The sequence below is a fragment of the Microchirus variegatus genome (genome assembly GCF_963457635.1).
Source record: "Microchirus variegatus genome assembly, chromosome: 18".
Taxonomy (NCBI): domain Eukaryota; kingdom Metazoa; phylum Chordata; class Actinopteri; order Pleuronectiformes; family Soleidae; genus Microchirus; species Microchirus variegatus.
This window is the reverse complement of record NC_139819.1, coordinates 13,005,674-13,026,959: the sequence shown is the minus strand read 5'-3', so window position 1 is coordinate 13,026,959 and position 21,286 is coordinate 13,005,674. Positions and strand designations below refer to the sequence as shown.

At 40.1% G+C, this 21,286-nt stretch overlaps 1 protein-coding gene across 1 annotated transcript in view; it reads right to left on the bottom strand.

Moving 5' to 3' along the window:
- LOC310939703 (ADP-ribosylation factor-like protein 15) overlaps positions 1-21,286 on the bottom strand; it is a gene marked incomplete at both ends in the record, with an annotated part of 87,977 nt that overhangs the window by 26,088 nt on the left and 40,603 nt on the right. The window contains one exon of the mRNA XM_083904518.1: positions 18,640-18,848. Within this exon, the coding sequence (XP_083760644.1) occupies positions 18,640-18,848 (209 nt within the window). The remainder of the gene's footprint in view (positions 1-18,639; positions 18,849-21,286) is intronic.

Here is a 21,286-nt window from a genome sequence, read left to right as displayed (position 1 = left end):
GCAAATGTATTAAAATCACAGTATTCTGGCAGATCAATGTTATAAAATGATGGATAAATGATGACCATCTAAGAACAAAATAAACATCAGAGTCAGGCCATGTGCTGATTTAATTCAGGCGATGATTTACTATTGAATTGTTGCATCTTCTTTTTATGGTTGTCTCTCTGTCTGTCAACATTCATGAGAGTTAAATTAACAGCTGTTTTAGGAGGTGTTAGTAATACTCGACTCGCATAATCCTTGGATACTAAATATTATTTATAGCCCCTCGAATAAGCTGTTCCTTTGGCAAGTTGAAAAGCAGAAACGTTTCATGAAAAGGAATAGGCAGCATATACGAGTCCCTTGAACTTCACTAAGCAGAATACCAGAGCTGGTATGTAAAAAAACAACAACCGTGACACATAAAATTAGCAGCTTTTGTCAAAACTCTACATCCAATAGACGGCCGGGATCAAACTTACAATCATCATTAATTGTCATTAAGACAAACAAGAAGGGAATGTGGATACAAATCGGCGTAGACACTTGTTTCTCTCCTCCATGGAATAAGGAAATGTGATTAAATATGAAGAACCCACTGAAGAATTCATACGTCTGTTCTTTTCACTTTGTTGAAAATAAACCTTCAGAAGACCATCCAGTACTACAGAAGCTATGAAACATCAGTAAATCTTCCAAGGCAGCATCAGGTAGCCGCAGGTAAAACCACAGCTAATGATGATGAAGTGCTCCGAGTTGGTGTCCCAAGTAACACCGACTTTTATTAATTAATTATTTTATTTCATTCATTTATTCGACCGTCCACCCAGAGCGACGGCACAAAATGATTAAAAATATTCTTATGTCATCCTCCCACTCAGTTTATCGATAGTTACGAGTGTTTGCACAACATTGCCAAGAAAGCGCGCGCGCTCCACTTCAGAGATACTGGAAAGTGCCACACATAAACAGTGTGGCACTTCCGAAAATAAGTATCTGTATTAACATTACAGCGCTGACAGACGTGCACTGACGTTTATGAATCCCAAAAATGTACAGATGTGCAAAAACCTAACACACCTGCGCACACACGCGAACCACTTCTTGTGCCTTTGACAGCCACAACAGATGAAGCCATACACTGTTTACATGAAAGACAATGCTTTCTGATGCAGATGGAACACCTCCCACGCAACTACCACCCTCACAACCTCCCTCTTGGCAGAGCATACCAATTTCCACCTGGATGGTCTTCAACTATGTGCCAAGAGGATATCACGACAGCTCCATATCCTCTGTGTGACAGTGTAATTCCCTCTGCCCTGCAGCAATGTCTGCAAAACTCAGACAGTTTACATGTTCATGTAGCTACATTGCACTGGGGAAGAGAGACTTGCCAAGTATTCAGTGCATTCATTTAATTTCTGGCGCGCACACAGTTTAACCCCTCTCACATCGACTGTCAAGTCAAAGGGTGTTTGATCTTTTTCCAGCTCGGTGTATGGCAACCAAAAGCAAACAAGCTTCAGTGACTGTCGAGTCTTATGCTTTGTTACAGTTTAATATGTATTTACTGCTATTTAAATTGAGCCAAATTACAGCATTTGTGTATAGCAGTGACAGTACAACAATGCATCATGTGCTAGACACTATTCTACCAAAAAAAAAAGTCCAAAACAAGGTTATATTGTATTTCACATATGATTAAAGTACTAATGTAATGTAATGAGCAAACTATGTTTCAATCACTCAACATTTAATTAAATCTTCCAAAATATAAGTCAGGACGTTCAGATCACTGACAGCTGAGGTTTTTTTTTTTGTTTTAATCTGTGATGAAATGTAACATGTTTTCAGTGAAATACAGTGAATGCCAGAAAGCCACATCATTATGATTACTTAAGACTTCAAAAGCCTCTGGCCAAGTTCCAGTGTATTACAGTAACATAGTATCATACCACCTATGTTGAAAAAACAAGAGACAAGAGATGAAAACACAGTTGAGAGCAGATTGCTTAACTTGCGTTGCCTTGGGTGCAGTTTATTGTAATGTTCATTAATTAAACTCTTATTAATAAAGAAGCTTATAATTTGGGTTCTGGGAAAAGTTGAGGCTAATTTCTCAGTGATCTGTAAGACTTTCAGACTTTTCTCAACTACATTCCCACACAACTTTTAGCTCTGAAACAAGTCTACAGACGTACATTGCTCGTACGTAACACCTGTGGCACAAATAAGATTGTTTACAACCATTCCCTACTCATGAATGTGGTTATGTGTAGGCATAGTGAGTAAACTGTGGTAAGGTTTAAGCAAACAAAACACCTGGTTAGAGTTAAGAAATGAGGATGTTTTTCCCCTCGTATCGTCAACATCCTTTCCATTAAAAAAAAAAAAAACACACCACTTTAAAAGTCGTGGTATTAAGTACAACAACACACTGGATGTCCACATATTGACGTTAAAAGACAACACTGCTTGGTCTTGAACTGTCACTCACCTTGTCACACGTCACCTCCCACCCCACCCTCCACCTCCCGGGTTTGAATTTCACCACAAATACTTGTGAACTACATCACTATAGTGATGTCAAAAACAACATTCCTTACAAAATGTAATCCGAGAATGCAGTTTATTTGTGTGGAGATGTCATTTTTGTCATCTAGTCTTGACACATTCAGTATTATAGATTGGCCATTCACACCTATTCACACAGTGTATGTATATGTAACACCAGCTTAGAGCACGTTGCCAGAATAGCTGCCAGGAGAAAGAGTAGAGGACCTGGGAATCGCGGTGTTTTTCGTTGGAAGTTGAGCTACTCACTAATCACGGCTGCCCTAAGGGTGACTGGATGTCGACTAGTGTTGATGCACACGGACCTCATGGATCACATAACAGTGTTGCACATTTGAGTACCAAATGTATTCAATAAAACACGCAATTCCAAACATTGTAGAGCGTGACTGCAAAAATTTGCAGAACACGGAAACGTGGAGCTGCAGTAACACCTGGTGTTACACTATGTCCACGCTCATACTCAAACATAACTGTAGCACTTCTTTTTATGAACACTGAGCCTCTTCGGTTCATTTTTGACGCAAGTATTTACGATTTTGGAGCTTATTTCGTGCAATTTCGGATATTATTTCGCGCACATTCGCTGTTGCAAGAATAAATAGATTCATGCATACTTTATACTACTAACCCTAACCCAGTCAAAATCTATGGACAGAATTTAATACCTCACGAAATCATGTATAAGACTTTTTAATACTTTTTAAGGGCCTTAATTTTCCCAAAACTAATTGATCAACTTTTAATACTTTTTATGACCCTGCAGAGACCCTGTTTTAGCACTAGCACAAAATCTTGATCCACCCAAATTCTTTAACCTTCAGAGACACAATTTTAAGTTTTTTAAGTTTGTTTTGCCATTTTCCCAAATACATTCATAGTTATGTTAACAATAAACAACGTAAAGGTGTAGCATTTAATAAATCCTACTTCTATTGTTCATCAAAGCTCTGATTTATATCATGGACATAAATATAAAATTGCAGTCTTCTTGTAAAATATCTACCTGACTGTCAGATGCTTTTTAGACCTTGCCTGTCTCTGGTAGTGTGTCTGTCACTCAGTATGTAGCTGAGTTAAGTTCCCAGACAGTATGAGAACTGAATTAATTTGATTGATTTTTTTCAGAAAGAAAAGTGTGTTACAGCTCACCAGCGTAAGCTGGATACAACTAACCAACCAACAGCTGAAGGAACAAACAGAAGCATATGTTCATCTTTGTTTTTAAACCGATTCTCCAACACCAAAGACAGACAGCCAACACCAAACACCCCCCACTCTCAAAGCCAGGCTAAGACTATCAGACAACTAAAGCTGCAAAAGTAAAATGACCTGTTGACTGTTAAAGCCCTTGAGAGAGTTTCTGTCTGGTTTCTGGTCTCATCTATCAATCCCGAGAGTTGATGATATATACCTGATTGTTTTCCACAGACTGAAGCGTTGGACAGATCACAGACGCACAGATGTGGTGGTCTAAGGCTCTCTGTTAGTCTCCATGTCAATTTGTCCTTGGGCAAGTTGCTGCTCCTGACGGCTGTGTCAGCAGCGTGTGAATGGGTAAGAAAGATGTGTGATAGAACAATACGCTGCATGAATGAGTGAGTGAATAGGTGCGAATGGGTGAATGGAAAAACAGTAATTAACATATTAAAATATGTCTGTATTTTCTATGTTGAAAATGACTTGTTTCAGGCTCTGTGCCCCCCTTCTCCTCTCTCCCCACACACAAACTGGCGCTGTAGTTGTGCCCTACTGGCCTGCAGGTCAGCAGACGCGCCAATAACCCGCAAGTCCTTGACACAAGACAAATCTGAGCGCTTTCATCTGTGTCGGTGGGTCGCCCCCTCAAAGCCTTGTTACAGGATTGGCGCTCACCAATTAGCACAATTAGCTTTTGGCAAGCTGCCGGTGGTGTCACATGGCACCAGCTTTGCACTGATGGTACCTGACAAGCTCACAGATATGTCATGTCTGCCATCACAGGGGGTTGGCTGCAAGACAAACGGGAGAACAAATATGTAGCATAAGACAGACATCCATGTAGACTGATGTGGGACGCACACAAAAACTGTTGAGGCTACAATGAGGTGGTAGGGAAAAAAAAGTTCCATTACTGAAATTAATTTTATCAGGGGCAAAAACCTGGAGCTCAAAACTGATGCACAAATGTTGTCTGATAAGCTCAAAAAAAGACAGAAACAAGAAAGAGAAAGTCTTATGGACTTGTTAAAGGTGCAGGGTGTAACATTTAAAAACACTTAATGGAATGGAATTGCAGCTGAACATCCCTCACCTCACCCTTCTCTTCCAAGTGTGTTGGAGAACCTATGTCGCCTTCAGTTACCATCAAAGATCAAGCGATAGTTTGTCCATTGTGGAGTATTTTAAAGACATTGTGGTCCAAAAAAGCAGCCTCCATAGAGCCGATCCAGGTCTTGATAGAAATATAAAAGGTTCACACCTCATACAATCATGTGATTGGACACCGACATTGAGTACAATTATAGTAATTTTGATTTCTGCCAAATGAAAATAATTTATTTTAAATTTTACTCACTTTAAGTTTTCTTTTTTTCTCTTGGTCTGTATAAAATTCCACAATCATAAGCAAGGGATTCATATTTTTAATCATCAAGTTAAAACATATTTTCAAAAAATTGTCTTTATTGGGGGAATCCAAGCCAAGCAGGGGATCCCTGTCTTTTCAGGAGTAAAATCTACACGGGTACAGTTTAGGTAGATGACATCTGGAGGTGGTTATGTCACAGAGGAATGCAGATGCTAAAACACCTTTGAACAGTGCAGAGCATCATAATAGCAATCGGGTGAGTTACTATACAGTATATGTGTGCCAAAATTCACACATAACAACAACAACTCTGATAGACCAGTTACTGTTATTTATATGTATTGCCTTTTTTCCCACTACATGGACTTGACTCAATTTGACTCGCCTCGGCACGGCACGGTTATTTTGCGTTTCCATTAGTAATAGTATCTGGTACCTGGTACTTTTTTTAGTACCTGCTCTGGCGAAGTTCCAAGCAAACCGAGCCAACACTATGCGTGGCTTCGTCAGACTGCCGGCCACTGATTGGTCAGAGCGCTGGAATCGAACCGAACGATGCCGAACTGTAGGTCAATTAAAAAGACTTAAAAATCCTCAAAATATGTGTTACTCTCCTACATTTACCAGGGAAATGTAGTGAAAGAGTAGTGTGGTGTATTAGCGAAAGCCTGCGGTCGCAAGCAGCATCACAAACCCACAATGGAGGAAGTACTGAACAAATGACGAAGTCATGGCAGATTCATGCAGCCGTGCAGTGATGACTCCGCCCACGTTGAGGAGGTACTATATTGTAATGGAAAACTAACCCAAATGACACCAGCTTTGACAACCTTGGAGATGCAAAATAAGAAAATAGTGTAAACAATAATAATGTGAAGGTTAACAGTGATGATGTGCGGGAAAGAATGTGTCCCAACAGTAGTTCTTATCTTAAGATAAGATAATACACAGGAAATATATGAAAAGTGGGAGATGTTGGCCATCAGTTCATCACTGATGCAACGGCTTGGTGAGACTGTGTTCCAACTACAAAGCTGAGCTACTTTTAAAAACATGGCTAATGCGCATGGCCTGGATACAATTGGGGTGCTGATAAAAGAGCCCCAGACGATGGGCAGGGAGATAAGCAGAAGGGGAGGTCTGGGGCACGGACATTGTGCCACAATACTGTTCTCACTTGCAGCTTTGTGTTTCCTTGGCCCTCTCGCTTTTCCTCAGCTTCAGTGGTGTAATCTCTGTGCCTGGGCACACTGAGTCTTAGGTAACACTACTTGAGATCAGTATCTTCCGTGAAAACAAGAAGCCAGGAAATGTTCCGTCTGTCATTATCACAATTCAGCCAGCCCTGTGGTTTTCTCTTGCTTACATCAAATCAATTCTTTATGGTTTCTTCCCAGAGATTTCGGGTAAGTTTGTTTTTTAAACCTTTCCAGCTGAGGACAGTAAAAGAGAGGAAGACTACAGCAACTGTGTATGTGTGTTGTCCTATTGCAGCTGCATTCTTGAGGGTATGTGACCACATAACACCCTGGTGTGTGGGGGAGTGTGACACAACAAAGAAGGGAGATTATGGTGAAAAGGTTTGTTAACGTAGAACACAACTGTTTTGATTTTCACAGGGGGTTTTCATGCATGCAAATACGAGCACACCTGCACAGCTGCTCGTCGATGGGGTGTGTTGGAGCGACACACCTCGTCTTGACAACACGCAGGTGCATTTGGACGTTTAAACATAAGTTAAAGGTCCAATATTATGCAAAATCAACTTTTCAATCATTTAAATCCTTATATTTGGGACTCTGGAGTAGGGATGGGAATTTCACACATTTTTAGAGTCGATTGTCGAGGTCCACGTGTCGAATTTTTTGTCGACTTTTTTTTTTTTTTACAGCAGCAGCAGCAGAAATGCCGGGGTGGAAATTATTCTACAGTGTACTACTCCATTTTAGGCTCAAAAACATGGCTGTAATGTCCATTATTGACCATCAGAACAGGGATAATAAAAATGAGGAGCAAAAAAAAGGAGAAAAAGCGGACTCTCCGCTGGAACACGTGTGTCGCCACTCGCCAGACGGCTCAGGTTTTTGAACCTGCGCTCGTTAGGTGTCCACCAGAGTGAAGTACAGTGATCCTGTCTGGGTGAGATGCCGTCTTCATTTGTGTAGCGCTTGTGTTATGCCTCGTTCGCACTGCACGCACACACACACTCACACACACGCTTGGAGGCGCACAGCCACTCGAGAGAACGAGCCGGTGACGTACGCACAAATCATGTGAGAGCGCATGGACCCTGGACAGCAGGATCACCTTTTCATGCACAGCTTCTTTAACCTCCATGGTCGTGAACTTTACGTGTTTGTGACACTTCGACTTTTTTTACTTTTAATTTTTTTGTCGAGGTGCGTACGTGTTGATTGTCGGTCGATTTGTCATCAAAAAAGTCCCATCCCTACTCTGTCGGTCCTATCAGTCGGCAAACTGTGAAAAAAGATGACTCACTATTGTTTTTGTGGTCCTCCTCAGTCTGAGTAAAGGAGATGAAACATGCAATACTGACTTCCGTGCTCCTTGGGATGTCACAATGCGCTAAATTCCTGGAATTATTGTCTCTGAATTTATTTCAACGTTGAAAAATAATCAATGGCTAAAAAAAAACTGTGCTTGAAATTTGATGGTTTTTAAAATTCAAAGTCTAATTTCGATGCAAAAAAATTCAGTGTTAGAAATTCGAATTCAAACTCAGATGGCACAGATTTACTTCCATATGTAACCCCCAAAACTGGGAGAGTGACGTCAACATTTTCCAGGAACAACATCTGCATACATACAAGTATTAATCCACATGAGTCCAACAGTCAAACTGAGAAGCTTTCTTGCCGACAAGAATAGATAAATGTAACATTATTTTTAACCTTTATAAAGGAAACAATTTCATGGACAAGTAAACACACAACTCTTAAGGACAAAACTAAATTATAACAGCAATAGTCCACACAGTCCACCGTCATTTGGCACCATCATGAGGATATACTTAAGGTTTATTGTGCGGAAAGGGTGCAGTCTGGTTGTCTTGTCACAACACTCAGTTTGAGCCCTGAAGACACAGACAGCGTTATCCTCTTATTGTCATGGACAGTAGTGCCTGGAGACTCGAGACAAAAAGGCTAAAATCTTCTTTGGAGATAGAGTTAGAGACATTTGTATGACGTAGGAAAATCCTCAGAGTAAGGTGTGATGTTGGCTATAAATTTATCCTGTCAGGATTGCAATGTCGTTTTTTTTGATTTTTTTCGGTTTTAATAGAGGATGGAACAACTATTACTAAACCTACTACTGGTAATAAAAATAATTTTACAGCTCAATATGCTTTTAAATGAAGAGAGAGGAGAAGTAATAGGGGAGACCTATTTTTCATAAACAACCTGATGCAGACCAGACAACATAAGGAATTGCAAAAACAAAAATTCAAAACAGAAAAGTACAGAACTGGCAGGCTTGTGCTTGGAAAAATTAGTGAACTATCCCTGTGTAAACTCTGATGGCGTGATTTACTGGCATGTGAATATCTGTGGTTTAGAAAGGAATAAAGAAGCTTGTTCTGAGTTTCATTTCGATTTGCAAACACATATGTACCCAAACACACACGCATACACACACAGTCTAGGTTCATTGCACCACATTATATCCAATCAAGAGGGAACACACACCCATCACTTTCAACACTGCATCTTCACCCTGATAGTTCCCAGTCAACATTCACCCCTGTCAGCCAAAAAAAAATCCTTGAGGAGGTCAACTGAGAGATTAAGACCCTTCAAATGGGGTCATGGAGCTCAATGATCAAACAGAGCACCAGGCCCAGCCCCCACGCCCTCACTCCACCCACTTTATTTTAGGAAGCTCCATAATAGAGACAAAAAGACGGGCTAACAATTACTTCCCTACGCCATGACCCAAACGGCCTCTTAATCTCTGCTGGTGGCCTCACCTATAGCTGTCACTGACAGCTCCACCAATCGGTGATCAGAACATCTCCATTAAAAGGAACAGAATGTAGGATTTGCTCTCGGGGTCCCCCTACAGTTGGTAAACGGTATCGTTTGTTACAGCTGCCATTAAATATATGTTGTGGTAATGTATAGTCGACAATACCGGTGAACAATGAAGCAGGACTTATAAGGTATAATAGCATTTTATACAAATATGTTATAATATAGTTTATTTTCTTATTTTTCAATATATTAGGGAAAAAAAACTAACCCTGAAAAAATTCAGTCAGGTTCTCTCATCTCTTGACACTGACAGCAGTCACTTCTGTACAGTCAAGACTCCTTAAAAACACCGTTTTGTTCTTGTACACAGTCATAACATTAGTGCAAATTTGAATAAAGGGCGGGGGCTTTTAGCTTCAGTTGGTTGTTTTTCTTTGAATACTCTTTGAAACAAACAACCACAGAGGAGACAATCAAATCCCTGTTTACACTGGAATGCACGTGTAGCTGTATGGTCACACGAGATATTTTTGCATTTTAATATTGATGCAAATTACGTAGCTAGAAACACTTCTGTGATTATCTGCAATCACACCTGTTGCTATTGTGTGGACTCCATAAGGGTGGGGTTGGGGAAACAAATGAGACGTCTGACATGGGAAGAACCACTTGTTGGTTGTGGGTTTTCTATCAGTGTCTGAGGCACATTCCTGTGGAATAACAGGAGAACTGAAAACTGGCCGCAGAGGTGTGTGGTTGATGAGGTTTTTCCCTCCAGCAAACAAGCCTTCCAGTGAGTTACAGATTTTTATATGCTGGAGTGGGCTCAACATTTTTAAAGGCAAACTGGGAGTTTTAAAGTGAGGTAAGAGAATGGAGGACATGGAAGGAGATGAAAGAATGAGTGACATGAACTTTGCCAGACCATAAAAGAATAACCCAGTGGGTGCATGTATTACATTCACAGCGATCTACCAAAACAGAGTCCAGAGTTGAACAAGAGTTGTCACTTGGACTCTACACTACTGGCGGAAAGTTCCCTGATTCAAGCAACTATTACAGTTAACAAGCAGTATTTTAACCACAATGTTCTGAAAGGAGTGTTGTGTCAGGAAACAGTAATCATAGCCAGGCAGATGAATGAATGCAGATGAATGAGTGCTATAAGAGAGCAAGCGAGGGAAGTGGTGAAAATGAGAGAGGCTTGGGATTTGACACTTCCTGACACAAGTGTTTTATCAATGGAACTGATAGTATTCTAACGCTGCAGTTGTGGGAAAGCAGGGAGAATTATGAAATTGGCACACCCTCTTACCGCAACTACCTTTTTAAGGAGCTGAAAACACAGCAGTCATGGCACAACTTTGTACTGTGACCTTTAAAAATGCTCATAAAACAGGGCTTAAAAACATAATCCTAATCCTCTACAGGCTTTTAATTAAATAGGAATGTGACTAAATATTAAGAGTGAAGCCGAGCAAAGACACAATCAAATTAGGGCTGAACAATTTGGAATATATATATCTGTAATGTTTTTGACAGGAATTGTGATTGCAATATGATTCGCGATATCAAAGGGAATGGAGATCATTATTCTCATTTTCATTGAAAAAAAATAAAAACTTTTTAAGATTTTAAAATTTAAAAGTGTCATATCATACCCTATTTCTCCAAGTTAACCAAGTTCCCTGGTGTCCTAATGAACATGTCTCTTACATGCTTTGGTCAAAATACCATAAGGATGAAGCACCACAGCAGTTCAATCACCCTGCCAAAACAGCCCTGTTCAGAACAATCAGTTTAGTAGTATCTCTTTCAAAAAAAAAAAAAAAGAAAAGGAAAAGGAAACTTAAGGGACAGGAAAGTACATTAGCCACAGAGGCTAACAGCAGTTAGCATTTGGAAAAGTGATCATTTGCAGGCTCTAGCAGGCACATTGCCGTCATATATAACATGTATCCACTGGACAGATAAATCCTCTGAGGCTGGAAGTTTGTGTAGAACTCTGCGCTGCACTGTGGAGCCAAGAATAGAACATTTCACGGACTTAGCAGACTTCCGGTTTCCGGATACCGTTGCCCTTGCCAGCACTCTCACGTGTTTTACGAACAAAGCGGAGCTCCACGTGACAATTCCAGGAATTTAGCGTCTTGTGACGTCCCAAGGAGCATGGAAGTCAACATCGCATGTTTTATCTCCTGTACTTAGACTGAGGAGGACCACAAAAACATGAGTGAGTCACCTTTTTTCACACTTTGCTGACTGACAGGACATCCAGAGTCCCAAATATAAGGATTTAAATGATTAAAAAGTTGATTTTGCATAATATGGGATGAATGTGTGATATTTATACAGATCTATAAGAAACAAGGATGTTCTCCTCAGTCTGTAGAATAAGATGTGTAAAGATCAAGACAATTATATTTTGACACAAATTTTGCCTCATGAGATTGCAGTAGGCTGTATATTGCAATTTCAATCAAATTTAGATCAATTGTTCAGCCCTAGTATAAATTGCTTAAAAAATGATTCAATGAAAATGTGTGCAAGTAAATGAAGGGTTAATTTCAAGGTGACTGGCCAACTGTGACTTAATCTATGCAGTGCAGATGCAAAGTCTCACTTCACCACTCATCAGATGGCATTTCAGGATCACCCCCGTCCGTGTGTTTTTGTGCGTCTCTGACACATTCATACACACACAGTACGTAAGTGTTACAATGCAGAATATAGACGCAGACATGTTGGTCTGAACACACCTGATGGCAGCCGTACTCAAAGAGACATTTTCACAGCGCGGCCAAATAACTCAAAAATGTTGTCAAACTTCCAACTTCTATTCATTCACAGACTGTACAGAACAGTATGATGATATCAACTTTTAAAATGGCTAAAAAGTCATTCATGGTTTACAGTAGGGCTCAACCTCTGAGGGGCTTTTCCTTTTGAAATGGGGTGTGTTTATGTGTGCCTTGACAGCATATAAGGAGATGTTCTCTGCTTAGCTTGTGATTGTGTCAACAGTGGTCAACAGCAGCCAAGAGAAAATATTATTTTTGGGGAAAATGATACCGGCTCAGGATCAGCTGACAGCAAAAAAAATGTGGCTTATATGAAAAAAAAAAACAACAACATCTGCATCAATGTGCCACATGTGTCCAAGTATTAGTGTGCGTCTGCTTCTGTCAAAACACGGCAAATTGATGATTTATGATTGTTTGCATGGCGGTGGGGAGGAGGTGAAAATGTGTCACTGCCTCCAGCGTATTTTTCTTGCTACAGTTGCCCCGATATCAAGGCGAAAAAGTTCAAAAACTCTTTAAACATCAACACCATGTGTAATTCACTTGACTGTTTTCGCTGATGTGACACGAGAGAATGACGCATTGGAGTGGATGCTTGCCTGTGTGGTGCAACTCGGTCAAAAAAGCATGAGCCACATTAGATTTCTTCTTCTTCTAGTCTTGGTACACTGAAAACAGATGTGTTCCAATTCATACCAGGAATTGTTAAATTTCCTCAGAGCCGACTGTATAATGGGGGGACTGTTGGATTAATTAGAGTTGGAGTGTTTGTTCGAATGAGTGAAGGACAACCTGTCAACGAGAAGAAAAAAGGTACAGAGAGTATGAGGGTGTGCTTTTCCCGTTGACTCCTCTGGGGACTTCGACCACACTGTTTTAGTGCTTCTGTCTTCAATTTTAGAGGGGAACCACATCGTGGTTCAAGGTTAGATATTACAGCCTAACCCTTTTTCCTGTTTTCCCCCCATATCTTCTTCTTTACTGTATTCTGTATGCCAGCTCTACCCGGCTTTTCTTTCACTCTCCTATCATCAGCATCTTTCCCGTGTGCTGCCTCTTCCTCTGATAACACAGGCTTCAATAGAACCAAAAGGACCCACTACCTCTGTTCACTACGCAAACAGAACCTTTAAAAACAAGAGCTCTTCATGGACGCAGTCCATTAGGCCCAGCCATCCAAACAGACCTGCTTTGTTGAGGTGTTATATCAACAGGGTGACCTCCCCTCCACTCCTCCCCAGCTTCCTTGGGCCCCCCAATGGCAGGAGATTGATGTCAACAAGGAATTTTGTCCCACGTTTTCTTCTACCTCCACCAGACCTACCCTGATCCTAAAAAACACTTGCACCAGCACAGAGGGCCCCAGTGAGGCCTAAACAGGCCTACGCCGGCTACGCTGTATTGACCCACCGGCACACTCTCTGACCCTTCACTCTGGCAGTGCAAGGAACACCTTAAGTCACTAATATGACACCCGTAAACAAGGACTGCCCCAGAAAACAGCACTAGCAACTGCAAAGCGTGTGTGTTAAGGAAATGAGCCACCTTGTTCTATCAACAGAGCGGTTGCTGTGAGAAGAAAGCCAACATGGAGACGTCATTTGTGTATAGTGTCATCGCCAGAGGAGCTGCCAGTAGAATTCAGACCAACTAAATTTGGGCTTGTTTCATGGGTGGTGCTTGTCAAACACTCACGAGGAAACAACCTGCAGTGCAGCTGCTGCCTTCGGAGGATTGCAGAGTTTAAAAGGCAAAGTGCGGGATCTGGAGCAGGACGCTTGCAAAACCTCAACGTGTTCCAATAAAACTCTGCATGAATACATAATTTCATTCGTCCGTGGGCGTTATCCAATTTTGCAATCTCGTTCACATGCAGACCTACAGAGACAGACACTGCATGGTTTCCTCCACACGCTTCCTTTTCAGCCAAGGCTGTAACATTATACACCATATAAAAAGTGACCTAGGGAAAGTGCTCTTTCATATTTACACATGGGATCATTTAAAACTTTTATATTTTGATGTTCTCTTCTTCAAATAATGTCAAAGTATGTCAACAGTAACTGATGACTGAGATTGTGATGACAAAAATATCAAAACAAATTACCACAATTTAAAAGGAGGAAAATGCCCCAGGATATTTCTGCTTAAATGGGAAAAGGTCTGTGTTAAATGTGTATAGTGCATTTCTAGTCATAATAACCACTCGAAGCATTTTAACATTACATTTAAATTACATTAGATTATATCTGCCATTTGCTCATTCACACGCATTCATGCAAGTGCATCTATAGGTAGTGCTTCTTCGATTACACATCCTTCACGCCACTGATTATTGTTCCATTAGCCACTTTGTTATAATTCAAAAGGTCAAGTGTGCAGCATTTAGCAGGGCTTATTGAAAGAAATTGAATATACTACCCATAAGTATATTTATATAACTGTGTAATTGCTTACAAATAGAAAATTGTTTCAGTTTTTGTTGCCTGAAAATAAGCCTTTTACGTATGGTAGAGCTGAAGGTTTTTTCATTATTAAAAAAATATATCTGATTGTTTTAGCTTCTTAAATGTGAATATTTTATTTGTTTCTCTGCTCCACATGAAAAATGAATCATTCAAAGTGAATCATTTTGGTTTTTTGGACAAAACAAGACATTCGAGAACGTCATCATTTCCAGGTTTGACAAACACTGATCAACGTTTTTTAACATTTTCTGACATTTTCTGGACCAAACGATTAATCGAGAAAACAAACGACAGATTAATTGATGACGGAAATAATTGTTAGTTGCAGCTCTAATGTATAGTTTTGGTAAGAGCCCTGATTTAAGGTGGCGTAGAGCAGCCCAAACAGGCAAATCGGCTAGTCTGAATTTTACATTTTAAAGTGACATGCATGGGAGTGAGTGGAGGAGTGTACATTGTGTTTTAATTTTAACCAGTTTCAAATATACCATTGCGTTTTTCTTTGTTTAAAAGCTGCTAAAAAAACAAAAAAATTATGTTTGTGTCATATGAAGGTTACAGGATAGCAGCTAAAATACATTCTAAACATATTTGTTTAATTTTAGGCATTGAAATTGTGACAGTGTGTAAATTTCTTTCCAGTACAAGTTGATGAATGCAGTTATGCCTTAATATTCTGAAGACCAGTTTCCAGTGTACAGGAGTTTCTTAGAAATCCATTTATATCACTGAAGGGGAAATCTGAAGTCCATGCATCACTTATGGTATATACAAAGCCTTACGTATGACTTCTTGTTTTAAGCTAGAATGATCCGTCGAATAAACATTTAGACGAGCTTAAATCATTTTAACATTTCAAAGGGATTACAAAGGATGAAACCATACAACCATCCTCCAAAAGCAAATTGTTATGGTAGATCAAAGGTTATGACCGCTTTTTGAAAAATAATCTTTTTTTAAGTGTTAGGAATTACTGTAATCCTGAGCATTATCACAAGCTTTACTCATAAAGATAAACTACTTACGTTAAGGAAATTCTACACGACATCAATGCCGGAATATTAACAGAGGGCTGCTTCCTATTCTCACTGTAATATTATGAGAAATATCTTTAAAAAAAAGAATTCACCTCCTCTAAAAAGTGTGTATATTGTTCCCCTCCTAACCCAGTGATGACCTAGTGAACTATGCAACGCTTCTATAAAGTATAAAGCAAAAGTTTCAGTGAAGTAGCTCCACTGCCCCAAGACATCTCAAAGCAATGTGCATTGACCTACAGCGTGACTCGTTTACTCAAGAAAAAGCTAATGGAAATTCTCATCAATAATGAAAACACACATAGCATAGCGGTTATATATGGTGTGTTATACGAGACCTTTAGAGGATGCGTGCACATGGAAGATTATTTCGGTCGAGGTTGTACGTATGATGTAGCCACTTCTACCGCATCAGTGTGAGGAGGTAAGGAAGACTCATTTGAGAACATGCTTTTGACAAAATTGTGAACATTTTGTGCAACAGTTGAAATTATTTCCTTGAATTTAAACACAACATATTACGTCGCAATGATTGCGTGTCAATTAATGCAGCCGTTCCTTTGGTGTTTCGCGGCGCAAGCTCACATAACCTAAATAAATAAGTGATACGCTATAAATTGTCGTCCTGTCGTGGGAGATACTGCATCCCTGTCTAGAGTTCACCCCAAGGCCGAAATGTATCAGCCTCCGACAACCCTGTGTCTCAGAATGATACGGTTTTCTACGTAATACAAAGTAGTATTTCTTCGATTCGGCTTTTATCCTGAGCTGAGGAGACACACTGCACTTATACTGGAGGAGCCAGGCCAGTGCTAAGAGTGGTTTACCACCTGTCTCTTACGTGTACCTTGCTACTTTTCATGTAACTTTCATTTAATATTAAGCAACTCGGCTCTACAGTAAAGCATCTTGACAGCCTTTATTAATAAGTCATATGAAGACATAAATATTCCCAAACTTCCTGGAGACAAACTATACTGAAGCTATGGGCCTAGTGCGTAGCAGAGTAACAAAAAGTCACCAACATTTACATTACTGCACAGAAATAAATATGTGGCTTATAAATACCAATTTTAATGAATAATAATATTTTACTAAGCTTTAATAAGCCGCCTGATACTTGTGGTCTGGATCTACATCTATTTAAAGGGGACATATTATGCAAAATCAACTTTTTAATCATTTAAATCCTTATATTTGGGACTCTGGAGGTCCTATCAGTCAGCAAAGTGTGAAAAAAGATGACTCAGTCATGTCACAAGACGCTATATTCCTGGAATTGTTGTCTCGTGGAGCTCCGCTTTGTCCGTAAAACACACAAGAGTGCTGGCGAGGGCAACGGTATCCGAAAAGTCCGCAAAGTCCAAGAAAAGTTCTATTCTTGGCTCCACAGTGCAGCACAGAGTCCTACACAAACTTCCAGCCTCAGAGGATTTATCTGTCCAGTGGATACATGTTATAATATAACATGTATCCAAAAATGATAATTTGCAGGCTCTAGCAGGCACATTGCCGTCAGTCGCCTCTGTGGCATTTCCTGTCCCTTAAGTTTTGTTTTAATTGGAATGGTTTAAATGTTTGTATTAGTGTGCTGTACACATTCATCACAGTGTCTTAAAACAAAGTAAAAGCAGTATCTTTGTAACATGGGAAGTGGAAACCAACAACTAGCTGTTTTGCCAATATTTGGGCAACATACAGAAGCTTTGACCTCTCGCACTTAGTATTTACACCTGTTTTGTATTTTATTATAACAGTGTGACTCAAGACAGGAAGCGGAGCTAAGCTGTCATTAATGAAAACACACACGAGTTGGTTCATGAGTTGGATATAAAGATGAAGAGACCAAGTGGAGTTGATCATATCTTTCATAGTTGGTCTTAAATTTTGTTCTTTGTATCTTAGCAAATATTACCTATGACTCACTGAACACTAAGCTTCTTCAGTGACACAGCCGTGACTCAGACGATTATATGCACACATGAGCATGTAACACTTAAAAGGACTGTGTCATTTCAAATACACAGAGGGATTGCAAATAATGAATGTGCACACACACACACACAGCCAAAAAAGACCATCAATTCTGTACTTGCAACCGAGTTCAGTGCTTTGAGACTCAACAAGTGAGTAATTGTCAGTGTAATCTAGTTCATTACTGACATTTAACCGTTTCCTGCCCGTGAAGACAAGAAATCACCAGCTTGTCATAAATAAACAATTCACAGACACTAAATAGATACAGTAAATGTATAATTGAGGGGAAGAAATTGACGTTGAGCTCTGTTACAATTAACAGCACTTAACAGAGTCCGTTAATGTAAATTTCATGATGTTGAGCAAATGGAGCGGAGCATAGTATGAAAACTGCATCAATACGGGCATTAGCTTTACCAGACACCCGATCGCAGCTTACTGTGTAAGCCTTTAGGGCACATCCCTCTGTTCCTCTAAGCCGGTCTCATGTGTCATCAGTGTTTGCAAACAGTTCAGAAAAGTCTATATCATCATAAACTGATGAATCAGCGGTTCAGACATGACAGAGCACATGTCACTGGTGTGAATTGGCTACCTTATGAAGCAAATTAAGAAGGCATTGTTGTTTAAAGGTTTAAAAGAAAACGGTTGCATATATAAAATATCTATAGGATTTGTAGGCTTCCATGACATTATCATCTGCTTCGCAAGTAAAACTGATTCAGGTGGGGGTCACGGGGTCACGGGGTCCCTCTCATTTATATTCAGTTTGGCTTACAATAGAATCTAGTAGAACATGTTTCTGTCATGTCCTACTGCACTGAAGAATACTTACACTGGTGGTCTAGACAAGCAAATGCAAACAGTCCCATCTCCAGGCAGATGATGCATACGAGCACGTCTGTGTTTTATGTGCGTCTGGAACACGAGTGAGTATTCTAGAGCAACTGATAGTGATAACATCCCACTTACAAACTCCATAAGGCTCCCCATGAGGGACATTGTAGCAAAAGTGTGTGTATGTGTGCATCTAAATCTGTACCTTTTAACCATAACATCTTGTCTGTCGGTGAAGTAACAAACCATTAGGCTCAGGCCAAAGTACATTCCTGAGATGTGTGGTATCTTTCCAGTGTTGCCTTTCTGCACTAGCATTTTTAATAAATGCAAAACTGACGTCAGATGCATGGGACGGAATAAACAAACAGCCCTACAACAAGGTTAGGTTACCTGGTTTGGCGTCCTTGCGGCAGGCTTGTCCTGGTGGTTGGCAAGGATGAGGAAAGGCAGTGTACAGAGCTGTGGGTGCTGTAGAGCTGAGTGAAGCTCGTTTCGTGCCGCTTCAAGGTCTTCGTCCGATGACGCACTGTCCAATACGAAGACGACGCCTTGTGACCCCTGGTAGTAACGACTCCAATATTTCTTGATGTTGTCGGCTCCTGTGGACAGATGTTAGACCATTAAAAGGTGCCAGTCAGCCTCTAGGAGATGTCACGAGCATGAGTGATGTCACTGTGAAGACTTAACAACAATAGCACCAATTGCTGCTGGAGAAGAATTCTGTGCAGAATCAAAACATTATAGTCATTTACATAGAAACACAGAACTTTCTTACATATCTACTGAAGAATGTAACCGAATCTGCAGAGATGTAAATAAAGCACATCAAGTCACATTAAAGCTGTAGTGCAAAACTTTTAAACATAAACAAATGTACGCTGCAGTCGAACCACGGCCAAATGAGTTCACACAACGTTGATTAAACCCATCAGCGCCGCACGACTCTCTCTGTATTCCTCAGTATTGTAGTGGTTTGTGTCGCCAGCGATATTTACTGATGGACGACTACAAGCGCACCTAAAAACCACTGCCTGACTATGTGCCTGTGCGTGCCAATCACAGCTGCTGCTGCTGCTGTTCGACCTCCACGCAGTTCGAAGTTTCCTAGACGCAGTCTGGACAGCATTATTGATTGATTAAACTTTATTTGGAAAATTACAATAAAAGACAGACACAACACAGACTGTTAAAATAAAAATTGCACAGCAGAAGGCGGAGTGCCCTCTCTCTCAATATATGTATAGATATATAAAGGGAGAATGTGAGTGCAGAGAGAGAGAAGTGGGGAATAATTGGTAGTAGAGCACTCCAGTTTTGCACTGGAGCTTTAAAAAAGAAAAGAAAAAGGGTATGATTATCACCAATATAACTTCATTTAGATTTTCTAACAGATTTCTTCTTTTGTGACCTTAAAAAAAAAAAAGGAAATAGGAAACAATCATCTTGTTACATGCGTGTAGAGTTCAGTTCGATGTCTATAGTATCACTTTGTGTAAAAACCAAAACAACACATTTTTGTTGTATGAAGTTCATACTCTTTCCATGCCAAATTTCCCAGCAGCTCCCAAAGTCATTGTTAAAACACAGGAGTGATCCCCAGAGTTTAAAGTGAAAACACACACTCACTGCCTGGATTCGTCACTGAGTCTGGGCTTACTTCAAGGCTATCCTGACTATGGGTTCACTGGGAACAACACATGTTTCCCTTTCTATGTGAGAATTTGGATCAATAATGTCCATCCACAATAGTTTAGCTCAACTTAATTATGCAAGCAAATCCAAAGAAGAGACCTACTTACTCACAAAAATGAGTCAGATGTGTTGCTTTTACCACCACCTCCCTCGAAACCTCTCACTTTATGACCGTGCAAGCGATACTTTTGAAGAACAAGAGAACAATTTTGAAAATGTAAAACAAAAAAAAAACAAAAAAATGTTTGGAAACCTAAACCAGCCACAGACTTCAGTCATTTTCACTTGAAACAAAACATTATCATGTGCTTACTACAACAAACCTTGATAGGTACATTTCAGGGCAATAAACTCCAACTCTCAAATCACAACCCATCCAAATTGAACACAATTTCCCAATTTTATTTGTATCGTAGCTGCATAAACAAACTCAGACTTCATTTCCTGTCTGCAGATTGCACACCAATAATACTCAGGACTGAGAAATGCTCACCGTAAGAAGAAAGCATCTGTGCAATCAAGACAATGTAAGACCTTACATCAGCCAATCAGAATGCGCTTTGTTGACAATGAGACGTTCAAATTTGAAGTCTGAAATTGTTGTGACACATTCTGTTACCAATCCTGTCATCACAAACAGGATTTGGCATGCATATTTCTCATTACCGTAAGTCCTTGACTGAAATTCAAAAACTATGGACTGGTGATCTGTCCACTGTGTGGCACAGCCTTTCGCCCTATGTCAGCTAAGATTGTCACAGCACCGCCCAAAATCCTCATGTGGAGGATAAAGCGGTAGAGGATGGATAGATACCGGAATCACTTGCAGGCTCTAGCAGGCACATTGCCGTCATATATAACATGTATCCACTGGACAGATAAATCCTCTGAGGCTGGAAGTTTGTGTAGGACTCTGTGCTGCACTGTGGAGCCAAGAATAGAACTTTTCGCAGACTTCCATTTTTTTCGGATTCCGTTGCCCTCGCCAGCACTCAAATGTGTTTTACGGACAAAGTGGAGCTCCGTGAGACAGCAATTCCAGGAATTTAGCATCCTGTGACATCCCAATGAGTGCGGAAGTCAACAATGCATGTTTTATCTCCTGTACTTAGACTGAGGAGGACCACAAAAACATGAGTGACTCATCTTTTTTCACACTTTTTTAGCGACTGGTAGGGCCTCCAGAGACCCAAATATATTGCATAATATGGGATATTTAAGCATATTGTATGTAGAGTATTTATCAATCATTTTATTGGAACACTTAGCAGTTTTACAATAAAAAAACAAATGTCAAGTGTCATTCATTCAGTGTGACCTACACTTACACATGAACAATAGCATG